Source organism: Macrotis lagotis, chromosome X (genome assembly GCF_037893015.1).
Source record: "Macrotis lagotis isolate mMagLag1 chromosome X, bilby.v1.9.chrom.fasta, whole genome shotgun sequence".
Taxonomy (NCBI): domain Eukaryota; kingdom Metazoa; phylum Chordata; class Mammalia; order Peramelemorphia; family Peramelidae; genus Macrotis; species Macrotis lagotis.
In genome coordinates this window covers 627,930,833-627,948,028 of record NC_133666.1, presented here as the reverse complement: position 1 = coordinate 627,948,028, position 17,196 = coordinate 627,930,833, and the positions used below count along the sequence as shown (strand labels likewise).

Here is a 17,196-nt window from a genome sequence, read left to right as displayed (position 1 = left end):
GGCTCTGTGCACAGATTCAATCCTTTTTCCTCAGGACGGCTCTCCTCCAAGCTAAAAAGTCCGTTCCTTCACCTGATCCTTCTGGTAGTCATCCATAGGGTTTTAGGAGTTGGAAATAATGTAAACCCAAACCGTTCTTTTACAGAGGAAGAAACCAAGAGCCAGAACAGATCCCTCCCATTAGCTCCGATTTGCTTTGCAAATTCCAACTCACAAGGTCAGCTACCTCCACTGAGATGCTTCAGTATGTGTCCATCCTTCCCAAAAGGAGGTTGATTAAAAGGGGACAGCTGGACCATCACCTCCCTTTTTACCTAGTTCAAGATGGCAAGAGTTCTCTGGGTTGCCCTACGATTAGGAACTTACACTGAGTTTGCCCTCACATCATTTTTATGTGAATTATCTGCTGCTACTCCCCCTAACTTCAAAACAAACAAAAAATAACCCAAAACCCCCAAAACATTGTTTATGTTTGATCTTTAAAAAAAAGGAAAAATACAATAAACGGTTCAATAAATAGAAAAAAATTACAAAATTACATGATCTTTCCTCTTAATATATAAGAAAAGGTGAGGTGAGTTGGGGACATGCGGAGGTAGGGGGTCTGGCTGTGCAGCTGCCTTGTCCCCTTCTCCTGCCACATGGACAGACAACAGATGGAAGGACTCACAGGGGGGCAAACACAACAAAAACACGCCCCAGTTAAGGAAAACACTTGGGGGGGGAGGAGAAGGGGAGAATGCCACATGACTGGAGCTGTTCCTTCCCGTATATATTAAGAATATGGGGTGAGGGAGGGAGTTTCCTGTCTCTCTGACATCTATCTTCCCAAAAATCGATATAAGCAAGAGCCCTTAAGCTCTGCCGTGTTCCTGAGTTGAGGTTGTCCAGTGATGGGCAGGTTGGGGGTCGGGGTTAGTGGGGACTAAGTTGTCTCAGTCCTCTCCAGGGATGGGAGCTGCAGCAAGGAGCCCCCTGGAAAGCCTCCCTTTCCCAAAGGCAAGATAGGGGACCATGCTCCAATGAAGTCCCCATGGCTGAGCAGTGAGTGGGAGTGTGTCCCCCTTTCCTACCTAGGGACCCCAGGGCCCCAGGCAGAACCAGGGGAGGTGAGGTATAATGCCTAGGCCATGGGGCTTGGTGGAGGAGAACACTCCCCTCCGCACAAAGTCAACAAGAATCCTTCACTGGGCAGGGGGAAGGGAAAGCCACAGGACACTGGCTCTTCCTCTTTCCCCCAGGGGCAGGGCAAAGGGGATAGAGAGCCACAGACACGTGGGACAGGCCCTTAATTCCACTGAAGTGTTGGACTCGGAGTGATTCAGGGTCTGGGCCAAGGAAGATGTGTGGGTCTATGTTAGGGATAAGGGAGAGAGGATGGGGGGGGGAAGGTGGAGTTCACATGCCATTCATGGATAATTAAAGACCTCAAGCCCAGAGTGGCTGGGTTTGCTACATTTCCTTCAAGGTCTGGTTCAAAGGGGAAAGCTGGCATGCAGGGCTATCCCCACCCTAGCTAGTCCTAAAGGGTCCAAGAAGCCCAGTCTCCAAAGAACTGGGATTTGCCCTAGGCTAAAACCAAGGGGTTTTCCCAATAGCCCTTCCCCTTGCCCCCCCCCCCCCAGCTGTCCTGGTCTTGGTCAGGCAGGCTGGGGTATGGCTTCTCATCCTAGGGTTCTTACCCACATGCTTATGTAGACACATGTTGGCATCCCTGGAGATGAAGTGGCTGTTAGGGGGTGGGGGGGGAAGGAGAGGGCAGGACTCCTTAGCCCTCAACGCCTTCACCACCCCCCCTTTTCTAATCCTTCAGAACCGCTCCAGACGGTTCCTAACCTAATACTGAAATGCTGATTGCATGGGGAGGTGTGCAAGCCCCTGCCATATAAATTAAACACTCAAATCTTCATCTTGTGCCTGGGGCCCAGCCCAGCGAGGGGAGGGGAGAAGTGGGAAGTGGCTCTCAGGGGAAGGGAGTTTCCCTCCCCAGGCACCACCAGCCCCTCAGCCAAAGCGCTCCCGGACCAGAAGCATAAGCTTTTTTTTCCCTTTGTAGGTCTGTTTGAGGTTGTCAAGGAATTGGGCAAACTGCAAGTGGCCATCGGGAGCCAACAGGAAGGTCTCCCGGGCTTTGCCCAGGAACTCGATGAACTCGCCATAATGTCGGGGGCTGATGTGCGTCAGTCGGGAGTGGGTGGTGGTGACATAGGCTGCCACAGCTGCATCAAGCAACTGACAGAGAGGGGCCCGGTCTGTGGCCAGGGGTTTGGTGGTGCCTGCACCTCGGCGGCCACCCAGAGGACCGAGGCCGGGAGAGCTCAGGGTCCAGCGGTGCAGGATGTCCGCAAGCATCGGCGCACACTGCACACTCTGGATGATTAACGGGACGATGGCCGATAGCTCATTCCGGCCCAGGGAGTGGCTCAGTGAGCAGGCCCACAGCACATCGTTGACAGCTGGGTGGCTGTCCTGGTTGAAGGCAATGCTCAGGTGGGTCAGGGCCAACGTGGCCAGCTTGTAGGCCCTTAGTGGAAGACCTCGGTGCTCCATGTAGCGGGCTACGGTGAAGAGATGGGAGTGACCCATGCCACCTGCCGCCGCATCAAGTACTATCTGATAGGCGGCCTCAAAGGCGGCATGGTTCTTCTCGCAGAGAGTCAGGGCGGGTAGGGCACAATTCTGGGGGTCCTTCATGGCACACTGAAGGGCCAGGGTCCTGGCACAGCCACAGAGCTCCTCTCGACGGGCAAAGTCCAGGTGCAGGCGCAGAAGGGTGGCGTGGGTGGTGCCTGTCACAGCTACAATAGTGGTGGCCTCAATGGGTGTGAAGAGGGAGTACCAGTTCTGCATGATATTCATTAGGGCCTGGGCACCTATTTGGAAGGTAGCATAGTATGAGGAGCCTTTTTAGATGGGGATGAGGCTGAAGCCAAGGGGACTAGGCAGGGTCAGGGGCTTGTGGAAAGAATGGACAGTGTCAAGTGACCTGAATTTAAATCCTGGCTATAGCATTTACTAACCACGTAACCTGGGGCAAATCTCTTATTTTCTCTGAGACCAAGTGTCCTTATCCAAAAAGTGGAGATGATTTTATCTATGCTTCTTCTTCTCCAGTTTGTGGGGAAACGTGCTTTGTAATAGCTAAAGAAATAAGAATGGTTGGTCTTGTTGGCTCAGAGAGTCAGGAATCAGGCTAGAGCCAGTTCCTGAGTCCAGGGATGGCTTCCTGTCCTGTCCTGTCCTGTCCTTACGAGTCACCTAAGAGGGGCTGGAGGGCCCCACCCACACCATCTCAGCAACAAGCCCGCTCCGGCTGCTCTCGACAGGGGCCTGGAGAGGTTCCCATTGGCGAGGGCGGCCCGGTTAGGCCAGCGACAGAAACCAACCCCGAAACCCATGTTTCAACAGAAAGTAAGTGAGCAAGTGAGGGCAGGACTAGGAAGTGGCTGGGCTGCCCTGGCCTCCGCTGCCCAGGGGCTGGGGTGGGGGGAGACAGGCCTGGGCGGCTGAGGCCCAGGGGACAAGTCTGGGCTTGACAGGTTCTTTGGGGAAAGGTGGCAGGCACAGCAGAGGAAGCAACCTTTTGTGTATCCTGTCCCCCTGCCCTTATGGGACACACAATGTATGAGAGAAAAAAAATTTAAGGTTCGTAAAGTCCTCTCCCATACCCTTCATCTTCCCTCTTCCCCAAGGGAAAGAAGCCACCTTGGAAATAGAAGAATGATAAAACAGAGAGGGAGGCTCTCCAGATCTCATGGTGATCTTATCTACCTCCACGAGTATGATGGATAGAAGGATTCGCAGTCAGGAAGACCTAAGTTCAAATCTAGCCTCAGACATTTACTGGCTGTGTGACCCTAGGCAAGTCACTTCACTTTGCCTTGGTTTCCTCATCTGTCAAATGAGTTGGAAAAATGGCAAACCACTCCAGTATCTCTTCCAAAAAACACCCAAATGGGGTCATGAAATGTCAGATATGACTGAAATGATTGAACAACAAAACCTCCACCTACCATTATTCTCCAACACACCACCTCCAAGGCATCCAGTCTGATGGCCTCACTCCCTGACCCACATGCCACATTCACCCTTACCTCTGGGGCCTTTCCTCATGCCATTCCCCTGACTGCTATGCCCTCCCTCCTTATTTCCACCCTACTGATGTGCCAAGGCCCAGCACCTCTGTGAAGTCTCCTCCAGTTACCCCAGGATCTCTTTACTGAACTAGGTCATAGCCACAGGACTTAGAAAGGACCTGGTAAGGACCTTTCTTTTCAATATGAGCAAACCAATGACCAGAGCAGTAAGGTGACTAGCCTAAAATCACACAGTCAGCAAGAAACAGACCTTTTGCCTGCCTGAGTACCCACAGCCTGCCTAGGTCACTATTTCCTATCTTTCCTATCTTAAGCAGGGCCTAGGTCTCCTTTTTTTCCCCCAATGTACTCCCAGGTGCCAGATGTAGGATTGAGGATGAAAGAGGCAACAGGAAAAATGAGCCCCTTCAGGGCTGGTTCGTCCTGGACTAGGGAGAAGGGAGCCGATCCTTACCAATCTCTGTGGCACAGCTGACAAGCCAGCGCACCATCTCTCTGCGGCGCCATGTCACAGTGTTCAGAGTCATCCGCATCACCTGAGCCCCAGGAAAAAGGAAAAGCAGAGGGGGAGAAAAGAAGCATGAGGGTTATGATGAAGAAGGTTTCACCCAGATACACCCTTGACTTGCCAGCCCTTTACCTGCAGCCCCAGTTCCAGGGAGATGTTGAGCAAGGTGGTGTCTGGGGGCGCGTTAGCTGGTGTGGCTGTCTTGCAGGCATCCTGGGCCAGTTTGAAGAGCAGGGCCGGAGAGTGGATGTTTTGTTGGATGGAGCCTAGAACTGTGTGTAGCCACTTGGGGTCCCCTGCGAGCAGACGTGAGGCAACATGAGGGGCTGAGTCTGCCTCTAGGACGCACGCAATGGTTTATGGTGATGGATGCTCTCTCAGGAGATAACTGCCCAGGCCCTCGCCTCTCTAGGGTCTCTCCCTAGTTCCCTGAAGCCCAGGCTTACCTTTAGCGGCTGTCAGCATGGTAGAGGCCAGCTCACACTGGCGTGTCTCCAGGTGGCCAAGGATGAACCAGCGGGGAAAGCGGTTGGTCATCATAGAGTCCAGGGGGTTGTGGTGGAGAAGGTCTCCAGTAGGCAGCACTGTCTCGAGCACAGGAAGCCTGAAACATGGGAGGAAGGTGGGAAATGAGGAGAGAGGAGCAAAGAGGGGCACCTGAGGCTCAGCCCTTCCCATGGGCTACAGCCTTTGGGCAAAAGACTCTGTCATAGCATCCAGTCTCTCAGAGCTGCCTTTAACTAGCAGTGTGACCTTGGTGACCTAAAGGTGGTTAAGTCAAAGTGTTTATCAGAACAGAGAACATGATATGTTATGTCCAAAATAACTGGAGGAGGGAGAGCACCCCTACCCCAAGGGGATCAGGAGAGGAACATTACAGGAAATCCCATTGAGTGGGGGACAAGGTCTGCACAAAGATGTGGAGAAAGGAGATGGAGTACCTAGCCTGAGGGTCTCACCAGCACATGATGCTGGTTTTCTTCTCCCTCATCTCACAAAGCAAGATTGTTATAACTCAGTAAGGATCTGTGGGCTGAATGGAGGAGGGAAGCTGCCAGATCACAGGATCAACTCAGATGCTGAGCTGAAAAAAACCTTAGAGACCATCAACTCCCATTTCCTCATTTTACAGATGAGGAAACGGAGGTTGAAGTGAAATGACTGGTCCAGTGTCACAAAGCTAGGGAGTATCTAAGGCAAAATCTGGGTTCAGGAGGTTGACTGGGCCCCAGATGATGGAGGACCCTCAGTACCAAACTGAGGAGTTAGGGAGTGAGACCAGATCTGTTCCCAGGGAAACAAGGAACAAAGATGAGAGAGAACAGAATCTCGTGTCAGACTAAACAAGAGCAGCAGCAAGGACTCCCACTTTTTGGGGGTCTTCAGACTGATCAAGTTCTTTCCTTTCTCAAGTCCCTGTCTGGCTCCCAATTCTCTTTTCAGACTTCTCAATCAATACTCCATTCAAACTGACCTCCCGGCTCTTCTCAGAGCCCAAGAGAGTACCTCCCTCTGTCTTGGTGCTACCAAACAGAAGCACAGCCAATTGGTTTATCTGCCCTGGTCTGGCACCTCTGCACCCCCCCACTTCCATCTTGTAAAATCTTGACTCCTATAAAGTCCTTATCTCCCCTGCTTAGTAGGGCTATCTCCTTCCTTAAGTTACTTTGTACTTATTTGTCCATTTATGACCAGTATTCTCACCGCCCCCCCCACCCACCCAGTAGAAGTCATCTCAAGGGCAGTGAGTAGAGCTGAGGTTCAGGACTACTTAGTACCCAAACTGAAGCGTCAGCATCATGAGATACTGAAGGGAGGAGAGGGGGTGAACTCATCCCCTTTCAGGCCTCTCATTTGCTCATGGAACCCCATGTGACACTTTCTGGGGCTCCCTGGTAGGGGTGGGAGGGAGATCAGATACCTACCTCATAGCCCGGAGAGCCAGGCGGTAAGCCAGGTCCGGGTCATGGGGCAGCAGGGCCGTGAAGAGGAAGCGGGCGAAGGTGTGCATAGGTACGCTCTCTCGGAACAACACCTCCCCAAAGCCACTGAAGGGTCCCCCTAATAGGAGAAAACTGTTCAGCATGGGGTAGATGAGGCAGGAAATGGAAGGAAATTGGATCCCTTGAACTTTTCCTTCCACTCCTAGGATGCTGAATAAGACCTAATTTCCCATTTCCCCATTTTGTGCTTTGAGATATCTTGCCTGGAGAGGTTTTAAAGAAGCACAAACTTTGACCCCCCGAGAAAGGTAGTTCTGAAGAGGGGTGCCCACTGAGGTGGGCATGTTTTCTGTGCCTTTTGCTGTGGTCCATCCTGTTCCCTCCCAAGGACAGGGCAAGAGTGGGTTCCTTCAGGTTTGGGGGCTGGGGACTCTTCTGGAGGGGAGTGGGCTGGGATAGTGAAGCCTCCAATGCTCTCACCCTCCAGTAGCAAGGCTGCTTGCTTGCGCAGCCCCTGCACCAGCCTCTCGTCCAGTTGTACTTCATCCAGGAGGGCCAGGAGCTGCTCCTCACTGCGTACAACTTTATCCTGAGCGTAAAGTCCCTCAGGCATAGCCCGCTGCTGCCCAAGGCCCAACAGTGCCACCTCCAGGGCCAGGGCTAAGTAGGATTCCCCAGGGTTGCCAGGAACCATCACATGCTGGTAAGTGGACTTCCGCTTCTCAGAGGTCGGGTCTGTCAAGAAGTCAATTACTTAGCCTCCAGGTCCTGCTCTTGTCCCAGTCGAAGACGGTCCCCTGCTTGGGGGGCTCTTCTGCCTTTTCCCTCACCTCCTCCCTGGAGACAGGCACTTCTCTCCAAACAGTCCTCACTCTTTTGGGGTCAGAAGATGCTATAATCCACCTCCCCCTAGCCCATACTGAAGGTTGGTTCCAGGTCTTTGCCCTGTGAAACTAGTCTCTGAAGTGCCCCTTCTTTCTCTCCTCAGGATGACTCCCATACTTTCAACCCATTCTTTGCTTGCTCTTTACCTGGATAGAGGCCAAGACCCTGGTCCTCCACACGACAGGCCTCCAGGAAGGCCCTGCAAAGGCAGCTGATGGGCTCAAGTGGGTGACCCACCCAGCCCTCCACATTGGTGATACTGGTGGAGCCTTTCTGGAGCAGCTCTGGAGAGGAGAGAGCAGGAGGCTTATCTCACTCCCCCCATATCCCCAGAAACCCAGTCCCTCACCCCTGTCCTTGGGAGTAGAAGTAAACTAGAAACTTTCCTTTCTCAAAGGTGCTAAGTAATGGCTTTCTTCTCCGTCCTCTTCCTCTGGCTCATTTTACCCCCAACACAGATGACTCACTCTCAACTTTGTCTTTTTTGAGGAGGGTATAATGCTATAGTCCTTTTGGATCTCTTCCACCCCTCTAAATCATTCTTTTTCTGGATGCCCTTGCTATTAAATATAGGTGCCAAACTGGCATCTCTGGTGAGTGACATTCTACTATCTATGAGATAGGTCTACTACACTCATGGACATGGGATTCAAGGTCCCCCATAATCACAAGGTCATAGATCTTAGGATTGGAATCCCAGAATTGGCAAGGACTTAGGAGGTTGTCTAGTCTGACCCTGACCATACAGGAATTAGCTCTGGAAGACAGCTGACAAGTGGTCATCCAGCCACAGCCTGATCTTCAGGGAAGGGGAATGTGCTGTGTTCTTGAGCCCACCCACTCACCCAAAGGACGTTTTCCCTTATATTAAACAGAGATCTGCCTCTTGGTAGCACCCCATTATTGCTCCTGGTTTGATCTGCCAGTGAGGTCCCATCTCTTTCTTTTCCTAGATGCTAACCTTTTAGATCAGATGGGTCAAACCTGCAGTGACCCTCACATCCATTCAAGTGGACGCTTTGGTGGCGTGGGTTGCATGGTATTAATGGATGAATATAAAATTCTATATGTGGAGCCTGAGGGATTTTTGTTGGGCAATGAAGCCCAGAAGAGCTAAAGATTGGACACCCCTGTTTGTAGATGCTTGAAAGAAAGAGGACATGTTCCCCAGGGCTTTTATTTTCCAGATTAAGTACCCCCAGTTTTCTCAATTGACCTTCACAGGCACCTTTCAAGACCCTCACTATCCTGGGGCACTCTTGCCCTCTCCCACAGTGCTCTCCAGGGATTCTACAGTCATATAGTCCAATCCCCTCACTTCACAGAGGTCCAGAAAAGGGAAGGTCTTTCCCAAGGTCACCCAGGTAGATAAGCAGAGCTCAGCTCAAAGCCATGTCTCTTTGCTCCCCAGCCCCAGTGCACACCCTCTATATTCCTACAGTGTTTCTTGTCACTTGTACAAAGCTAAGTGTCTGGGGGAAATTTTTAGCTTCTCTTCAGAAGGCTATGATGCTGCCCTGCCCTACTCCTTCATCCCAGGCCTGGGGTAGGGGCAATAAAAACCAGGCTAGTGGAATGGGCAGAACAGGAATGGATGGCCCAGCTCCCTCCCATTCTGGTGGTCCCACAGACCAAGACCACCAGTCCCAGAACAACAATGGGAATTCATGGTGCTATGCTTTCTTCACCATTTGGTGAATCTAGCAGCTGAGTACTTATCTATCAACCCATTCTGACTACGGGGCAAACAGCACCAGGGTCTCCCTTGCCCCACCATGGGGATGGGTCTGCCCCTGACCTCGGCTGGGCCCTGCCCACCTTTCTTCTGCTGCTTATAGCTCTCGAGCTGATGGCGCCGCTGGAGCCTCAAGGTGTGGACCACCGCACATGCCAGGCGCAGGGCCTCCCGGGGATAGCCGTGGGAGCGCAAGGCGTCCACTCGAGCACAGGCAGTGGGGAAGGGCTCTCCCAGCCAGAGTGGGCGGCCCTGGGGGTCAAAGCTCAGCTTGTCACCCCCACTGCCACCACCAGTCTTGAGGCCTGGTCCATAGTAGTCACTGGCCAGAATCTTCTGGAGATGAGGATCCCCCCAGCGCAGTTCCCCTGCTTGCAGGGCACGGCCGAAAACTGTGTGGCGAGTGGTTGCTGTGCCAAGAGACATGGCAGAGGTCAGCCATCCGGGGAAGCTTTGCCCTGGATGGAGCTCAAGTCATTGTTTTCCTCAGAGATGTAAAGTGTACCCCCTCTTGTCAGAAATATAGAAACGGAGAACTAGAGATGTCAAGAGCTTGGATTCCTGTCACCCCTCCCACCGACACCACCACCATGCACAGGGAAAACCAGGCTCTGGGAAATCCATTAAGACCAACCCACTTCCGGGAAGCTATGCTGCGTGGCGTGGCCCTACCTGGTCTGGGGGGAGAACTGGACTGCAGGGATGGCCCAGCAACCCCCTCAAAGGAATAGTTGCCTTCTTCCAATGGGCAGACACTCAGCTCGTCCCACTGCTTCAGCTGCTGAAGCCAGCCAGTCCGTTCTTCGGGTCGGCAATGGGGGCTCAGCACCACACACACCCAGAGGGCTCCTGTCAGGAGAGTAGGGGAGACAAGGGGTGAGCAAAGCCGTCTGGCTGCTGGGAGTGCGGGGCAGGCCGAGAGGTCCCTAGAACTCACCCAACTCATCCCATAACTGCCGGCATTTGTCTGTCATGCCCGCACCCTGCTGCCGCCAAAGGGCTAGGCGAGGGTCCTCGAGGAACTGCTGCGTCATGAGGATGAGCATTCTGGCCCCATTGGAATCCCGCATCCGCAGCATCTCCCGAACCTGGGTCAGGATCGTGGTAAGTCAGAGGAGGGGCCTGGCACATTTCTAGCTCCCCCACAAGCTGATCCTTCCCTGCTTTCCCAGACCCCAGCTCAACCAGTCACCTTATTGAACATTGACTGCAGTTGTTTGCTAGCACCATAGTAGCCACCGTTGGAGAGCAGTTGCTTGACCTGCTCCTGGATCTGCTCCTCATCCAAGTGCCAGCAGTTGGCATCTTCAATGCCGGCCCCGGCTGTGGGGTCAGGGGCACCTGGAGCAAGAAGGGAGGGGGGCGGAGCTGAAACAGCAGTAGCCACCTGTGTGGCCCTGAGTCAGCATCCCCAGGGAAGCATGTCCATGAATCATGCACACCCCTGACTCCTCCCCACACCCCAAATCCTCCCACATCTCACACACACATACACCCAGGGAAGCCCAGTATCTCCCTCGTCACCTCCTCTCAGACACGCCCCTACCACGTCCCCTACCTCCCAGACAGCAACACTTCCGTATACACACCGATGGCGTACCTCCTCACACACCCCCACTCTCTCAAAGAAACCCAGAGCTTAGACACCTCCACACAGTGGCCTAGCACCATCTTAGCCTCTTCTCTCCTCATACAGAAACCAGGCAGCCTCCCCTATATTGCCCCTCAACAGAGCTCTCTTTTCTGATCTATCATGAGACTTTCAGAGCCAGTTCTTTGAAGATCTGAGGCTTGGGAGGGTTCATTGTCTCTGCTACAGAGACAATAGGACAGGAATGAGAAGGCCCTCAAACCCCACTTACAGGACCAATCTAGACTCCCTGGTCCCCTTGGGGACCCTCACCATGTACACGGTTGATCTCAGACCCCAAGAAGAGGATCTCATCTGCTAAGCGCTGGGCAGTAGGCAGCACCTCAGTGTGGTGGGCACTGATCAAATACTGGACAAACTTCTGCAGTTGGTCTCTGTTCATCTGGGACAACGTCTCGGAAATGGGCAGCCGGAGCTCCACCTGACGGGCATGGCGGATGCGATGCAAAGACAACGCCACCACATGGGCACAGTAGAAGAGGTCACGGTTGTCACAGCCACAGCTTACTGAGGTGATCTTGCATCTGTCAAAGCTGATGGACACGTGGTAGAGACGTTCTGGCTCGCTAGGGCCTGCGGGTTCCGTCACATTCCCACTCAGGTGGAAGCCTTGGGAGAGCCAGAGTGAAGAAACAGACATTGAGAAGGAGTGACGGGCACCCGGAGGACCAGGGAAGCACATGGAGATCAGCCTGGCACTCTCACTTGATAGAGGGTCCAACTGAAGCCCATAGAATCACCCAGCTAGTCTGTGGCCTCCAAGTCCAGGATCCCTCAGAGAATGTCAGCACTCGAAACCAGACAAGAGATAAAGCAGCCCAGGGTCCCTCACTTTCCATTGAGGGGATCGTGGCCCAAGGAGAGGAAAGGAAGCTAAGGACTAGCTCCTCTGAATCTAACTCCAGTGACCTTTCTACAGTACTGTTGCCTGTCTCAGGCAATACCATGGTACCTGGACTACAGTCCTTTCCTCTAAAATACATTAACTCTCTTGGTTCTCAGTGAATAGTCTGTGGCCCCCAGGGATGGAGGAATGAGGGAGAAGGCTAGAGTCCTATTTTCCTAATACTCCTGCTGTGCCTCCAGAGTCTCTAAAGGCCACATTCCCCTGCCCAGGTCAGGACTGCTGGACCACCAGGATTCACACATCTTCCTTCCCCAAGATGCTGTGGGTAGTCAGGGTGGAGGAGCTCAACTAGCAGGTTTACTCTGCCTCTTGAGAACTTTGTCGGCCTCATTGGGTTAAGCCAGGTCAGACTAATTAACCCTCATGGGGGGAGGGGGCGGGAGAGAAGGAAGGGAAGGTCCTGCCATGGCCCTGATACCTTGGCCCAGTTCCAGTTACCTAAGGTCACTAGGACCAGATGAGGAACATCACTAATAAATGCTAATGACCCCCAGGCCTGGACTACTCCAATGCCGTGCTTCTCTCTCATTCCCAGATCCTCAAACACCCAGAAAATACTCATTAACTCCAAGGGCCCCACAGCCAGCTTGGGTGGAAGGAAGAGAGGAAGCGCCTGGTGTGGTGAGTCAAGGGTGCTGAGGGGGCAGGAAGGTTGCATGATAGCTAGGGGTGGGGTCAAAGGCTGTCCCCTTTCCTCAGGGCTGGGCTCCCTCTGACACAGAGGAAGAGTGACGAGAACCTGATCTTGGCTCTGCCACAAACCAGCTGTGCGGCCAAATTCTCTTGCCCCATTCTCCTTGTCTGACAAAGTCAGACTGGATGATTTCTGAATGGGCCCCCATTCTAAAAATGTTGTGGTTGGTTTTAAGAAGTGGCCCTTTCTCTGTTGAAATAAGGGATCCAATTTTAGTGTTCACCCTGTGCAGTACAGGTGTGAGCCTTTGGATCTTCCCCTAGGCCTGGTCAAGATGCCCAGGCTCAAACAAGAGGCTCCAGCCCCAAGGTGCAAGTTGGGGCTGTTGGGACCAAAGAGCCCTGCCTGTTCCATGAACAGCAAGGGGGCTGCCCCATGGCAACTCAGGTTTCCCTCAATACTGAGGACCCACTTGAGTTGCTTTTTCTACCTTATCTCACACTGGCCAAGTCATTTCCTTCTCTGCTCTTCTTTTCCAAATCAGTAAACTGAGGTAATTAGGCTAGATAACTTTTTTTTAACATATACATTTTCTTTTTATTATGAACTTAACAAACAGCATTTCATTGTACAAAGAACAGAAAAGAGAACTGTATAAGAAACTGAACTGTTGTTATGTAGAGGAGTTTGCTTTTTTAATAAGGAATATTCAATTTCATAATGTAGTAACCAAATTACTCTGCCCTGTCTGTATCCCTTCTGGATTTATATCTGTTTTTTTTTTTTCAGGATATTTTAAAAAATGGTTCATGGAAGAGATTTTCTTTCTTGTCTTTTTTATTCTTGTACTACTAACTACCAATTCCCCTTTCCCACAAATGGAAGCTCTCCCTCGTATCAAATAAGTTTAAGCAAGGACAAACCAACTCATTGGCTACGTTTCTCTTCATGCCCCTCTGGTGCATCACTTCTCTACTGCTTCATCTAGATGACCTCCCAGGTCCTTTCAGCTTTAGAATCTCTTCCTAGGAAGTGGCTCCTGCAATCCGGCCTGGGGCTCCCCATATCCAGTCCTATCTCACTCTCAAAAGATTATTTTCCTCTTGAATTTGGGAGAAAGTTGACAGGCTTTAGCTGTCATAAGCTTGACTAACCCCACTAACCTTTGGGAAACTGAGAAACTAGGTCTGGGCTCTGGCTCTGGAATATAGGACCTAATCTGGGACACCTCTTCTGAGATGGGGGTGGTGGTGTCTGCTGCCGCCTCTACCAGACAGACCCAGATAGGCTGGAATATGCTAGAAACCAGCTATCAATCTCAGGGCCAGGATCCTATGGTAGCTTCTGATAGGCCTATACCTAGTTCAATCTCATATACTAGACTCCTATACTAGGGACTTTCTAGGAACTAATTGCCCAAACCAAATTTTTGTGGAGTGGAAGGGCAAGAGTGCTGGAAAAGGTTTTCTAATTTCTTATAGCCACTTTTTTCTTCCCCAGTGGGTTCTGGGTAAGATTAGTCTTAACCCTTCCTCCAATTCCTCTTGCCTTTATCTATAGTTCCTTAAGCACTTGGCAGAAGTGCATTAGCTAAAGGAACTCTAAAGGGGTTGGGGGATTTAGAACCCAAAGCCATGTCAGAAGTCATCCAACCATCTTCTTTTACAGATTTGGAAACTAAGGTCCAGAGAGCAACAGGAATTTGCTTAAGGTTATACATGGAGTAAATAGCCAAGCAGGGATAGAAGCCAGGCTCCAAATTTGACTGTTTTCTTACATTCTATTTTCATCAAGGTCTACTCCCCCTAAGCTTCACCTGGCTCACCCATTGGGTGACCGAGGATGAGGAGAGCCACTCACCCACTTGCAGTACTCTGTCCACAGCTCCAGTCTGCAGGAGATGCAGCCCACGATTAAAGGGCACTCGAGAGTCATGCTCGCCTTCGGGGGGCTGGTAGCCGAGGGAAGAGTACATACATATCTCCCTCTCACTTCGTGGGAAAGACCAGAAAACGATCCGCTTCTGCACAGGCTCAGGCACACGGGAGAACCGCTCTTCCACCTGTGGGTATGGAGTGGGGGGAAGGGAAAAAGAAACCTGGTGAGGAAGAATGTCCGGGGGGGAGGGGGCTGGTGGAATGGAGGGGCCACAAGCTTTGGAAACTCGATTCTGCTGCTTACTAGTGTATTTTCCTTGGGCAAGTGACTTCCCTTAAATGAAGAATGATCTAGAAGTCTCCAAAGTCTGTCCAGAGCTTAATCCCATGAATTGTCTTTCCACCCTGTCTAGGAATTCTCTCTCTGGTCTAGAACCAGTAGGTTACCACCAAGCCCTAAAACTATTCTTGTCCCATTCTCCTTTTGCTCTGAACACAAAAAGGCAGAAACAGGCAAGCTGCCCCCTGACCCTCTGGCTGCTCCGGGGCTCGATCAATATAAAGAAAAACAGGATACCCAACCCCCCCCATTATTTGTTTCTTTCCCTAAGGCTTCTCCCTACGGCCATTACCAGGTGGTTTCTCTAAAATGTTTTGAGGCAGACCATTTCTCCCAAGGATAAAAGCAGGGAGAGTTCCCAGCAGCGGTGTACGTGCACCAGACCAAGCTGCTGCCCAGACGCAGAGGCACGCGGGGCAGGTGTCCACATAGGGTCACTGTGGCTAGATCTTCGGGGGGGGGGGGCGGCACCTTGTGCAGATGTACACAGGGACTGGAGAAGCCCCACATCTGTGCAGGTCACATGCACAAGGGCCATGGGGTCATCACACAGATGTACATGGAATACAGGGGAGGGGCTTCACAGACGCACAGGCACACCCACACAGGACAAGAGGAACACACGCACGAGAGATACAGGATGCCATTGTCCGGATGCATGAACAGAAGAGGGTCACATGCCCCAGGCCCCATATGGGAAGCAGAGGAGGGTCATGGCACAGGACTCATTCAGACCACTTTTGTCTGTTCTCTCCTGAAGATAAGGCATCATCTTATCGTATGGCCCTGGCTGGCGGGTGGGGGGGCGGCACAGGGGAGCTACCCCAACCTTCAAAGGCCAACTGAGAGTGGAATGGGCCACGGGGCCGGAGCCAGGGCTGAAGGGACGGACTAGATGACTAACTAGGTATTTTCCAGGGCTATGATTCAGAACCTGCGCTCAGACACAGAAAGCCGCCAGGAAGACTAGGCTGTTTAACTCCTGAGTGGCCCAGAAAGCCAAACAAACAGCTGCCCAAGTTGGACAAAGGTAGCAGAACAGATTGAGGGGCTCTTTTCTCAGGGAGGGGGGCTGCCGGGTCCCTCCTTTTCTTTCCCCTCCCCCAAGGTCCTGTCCTGAACTCAAGAGTAAGAAAAGCCCCTCTCCAGGGGGTGGGCGGAGCAGAGGCAGGAAAGGCAGGCCAAAGATGGGGCAGGAAAGGAGCTGGGCTGGGTCAGGGCCTGTGATGGCAGGAGTGTCCTGCCCCGGCTGGCCCCGGGAGTGGCTCCCACCTCCCGCACAGAGAAGAGCCGGGATGCAGGGGAGAGGCGGGGGTCCCTGAGGAGCCCGGTGTGGGGGGCGGCTCTCCCACCAGCTAGACACATGACCTTGGGGGAGGGAGTCCCTGTTCCCTCATCTGGAAATGGCAGGGGTCGCACGGGAAGAGGCTTTTCGGCTTTAGGAGCCGCAGCCGTGGCCGGAGGCTCCACTCAAACTGGCCCGTGGCTGATCCCACAGCCCGGGGGTGGCCCTGACTCATTTTCTGGGGTTCGGCGACGGCTGCCGCCCGGTGCACCTGCCGCAGGTAAACAGTGCAGGGCCGGCAGCATCCAGCCCGGAGCCCTGCCCCCCTCCCATCAGTCGATGGGCAGGACGGGGCTGGCATCCCGGGCCGGGCGAGCCGGGGCGACCCAGGGCACCCCGCAGGCGCCCAGACCCCAAGGGGTGCGGGAGGAGGGGGGGTCAGCGCTCGGGGGGAGGCTGGGGAGGGAAGGGACTCGCTCAAGGTCACACCGGACCTCGGACTCCACCGCGACCCCCGCCCCCGCTCTGACGCCCGGGCCCGGGTTTAGGGGGTTCTGTGGGGGGGGGCCCGGGCTCCGGGGAGGGGGGGGCTGCGCTCGGGATGCTGGGGGGCGGGGCGGGGGAGGGGCTCGCTGGGGGTGCTGGGATGCCCTTCGCCCGGCGGGGGGGAGGGGGCTGGGGAGGTGGCCCCCCCCCCCCCGGCCCGGGCCCCGGGGCCTCACCTGCTCGAAGGCCCAGGTTTCGGCCACTCGCTTGGCGCTGAGGTCCAGCAGGGTCTCCACCCGGCTCCGGCCGCCCCGCCCGGCCCCGGCCTCTCGCTCCTCCGACCCCCCCGGGCAGCCCCGGCTCCGCTTGGCGGCCGGAGGGTCCATCGGGCTGGGCCGGGGCCGGGGCCGGGGCCTGCGCGGGGGCCCCAATCCCCGGCCTGTCCTGTCCGCGCCGCCCGGAGCCGCCCCCCCGGGCCGCTCCTGCCGCGCCGCGCCCGGGGAGCACGCTCGGCCACCAGCCCGGCGCCCCGCGGGCCCCTATCCCGCCTCGCCCTCGGCTGGCTCCCGGCCCCGAGCCCCGGCACGGGCCCGGCCGATGCGGCCCCTTTAAGACTCGCCACAACAATGAAGCTTCCTCGGCGGCCGCTTTATCCTTCGCCGTCGCCCCGCCCCCGCCGCCGGTCCCCATTGGGGCCCCCCCACTTCACTCTCTCGCCTCCGCCATTGGTCCCCGCCCCCCGGCTCCGGACCGCCTCGCCTCATTCGTCCGCCTCCCTGCCACTCGACTCTGGGTCACCCAGCCCCGGCCCTAGGAGAACGACGATGTCAATCACCGCCCGCTGCCGG

General features: G+C 54.1%; 1 protein-coding gene across 1 annotated transcript; it reads right to left on the bottom strand.

Annotated features, from left to right (window-relative positions):
* Positions 1 to 450: 450 nt before the first annotated feature.
* ZSWIM4 (zinc finger SWIM-type containing 4) lies at positions 451 to 16,925 on the bottom strand. Its single transcript, XM_074203570.1, has 14 exons — positions 16,585 to 16,925; positions 14,221 to 14,422; positions 11,072 to 11,428; positions 10,361 to 10,509; positions 10,106 to 10,256; positions 9,841 to 10,017; positions 9,252 to 9,578; positions 7,580 to 7,717; positions 7,029 to 7,283; positions 6,531 to 6,666; positions 5,052 to 5,209; positions 4,738 to 4,901; positions 4,552 to 4,633; positions 451 to 2,873 (listed from the first exon to the last, which is right to left on the bottom strand). The coding sequence occupies exons 1-14, from the start codon at positions 16,732 to 16,734 to the stop codon at positions 2,005 to 2,007; spliced, it is 3,315 nt and encodes a 1,104-aa protein (XP_074059671.1). The 5' UTR covers positions 16,735 to 16,925; the 3' UTR covers positions 451 to 2,004.
* Between the last annotated feature and the right edge of the window lie 271 nt (positions 16,926 to 17,196).

What these genes read in the sequence shown, in the direction of transcription:
- ZSWIM4 (XM_074203570.1), bottom strand. Translation starts at nt 16,734, where the DNA reads ATGGACCCTCCGGCCGCCAAGCGGAGCCGGGGCTGCCCGGGGGGGTCG. An exon ending in GGGTCTTGGCCTCTATCCAG is followed by an intron (nt 7,284 to 7,579) that starts GTAAAGAGCAAG and finishes ACTTCTTGACAG; the next exon opens with ACCCGACCTCTGAGAAGCGG. An exon ending in CCCTGGAACTGGGGCTGCAG is followed by an intron (nt 4,634 to 4,737) that starts GTAAAGGGCTGG and finishes CCTGGGGCTCAG; the next exon opens with GTGATGCGGATGACTCTGAA.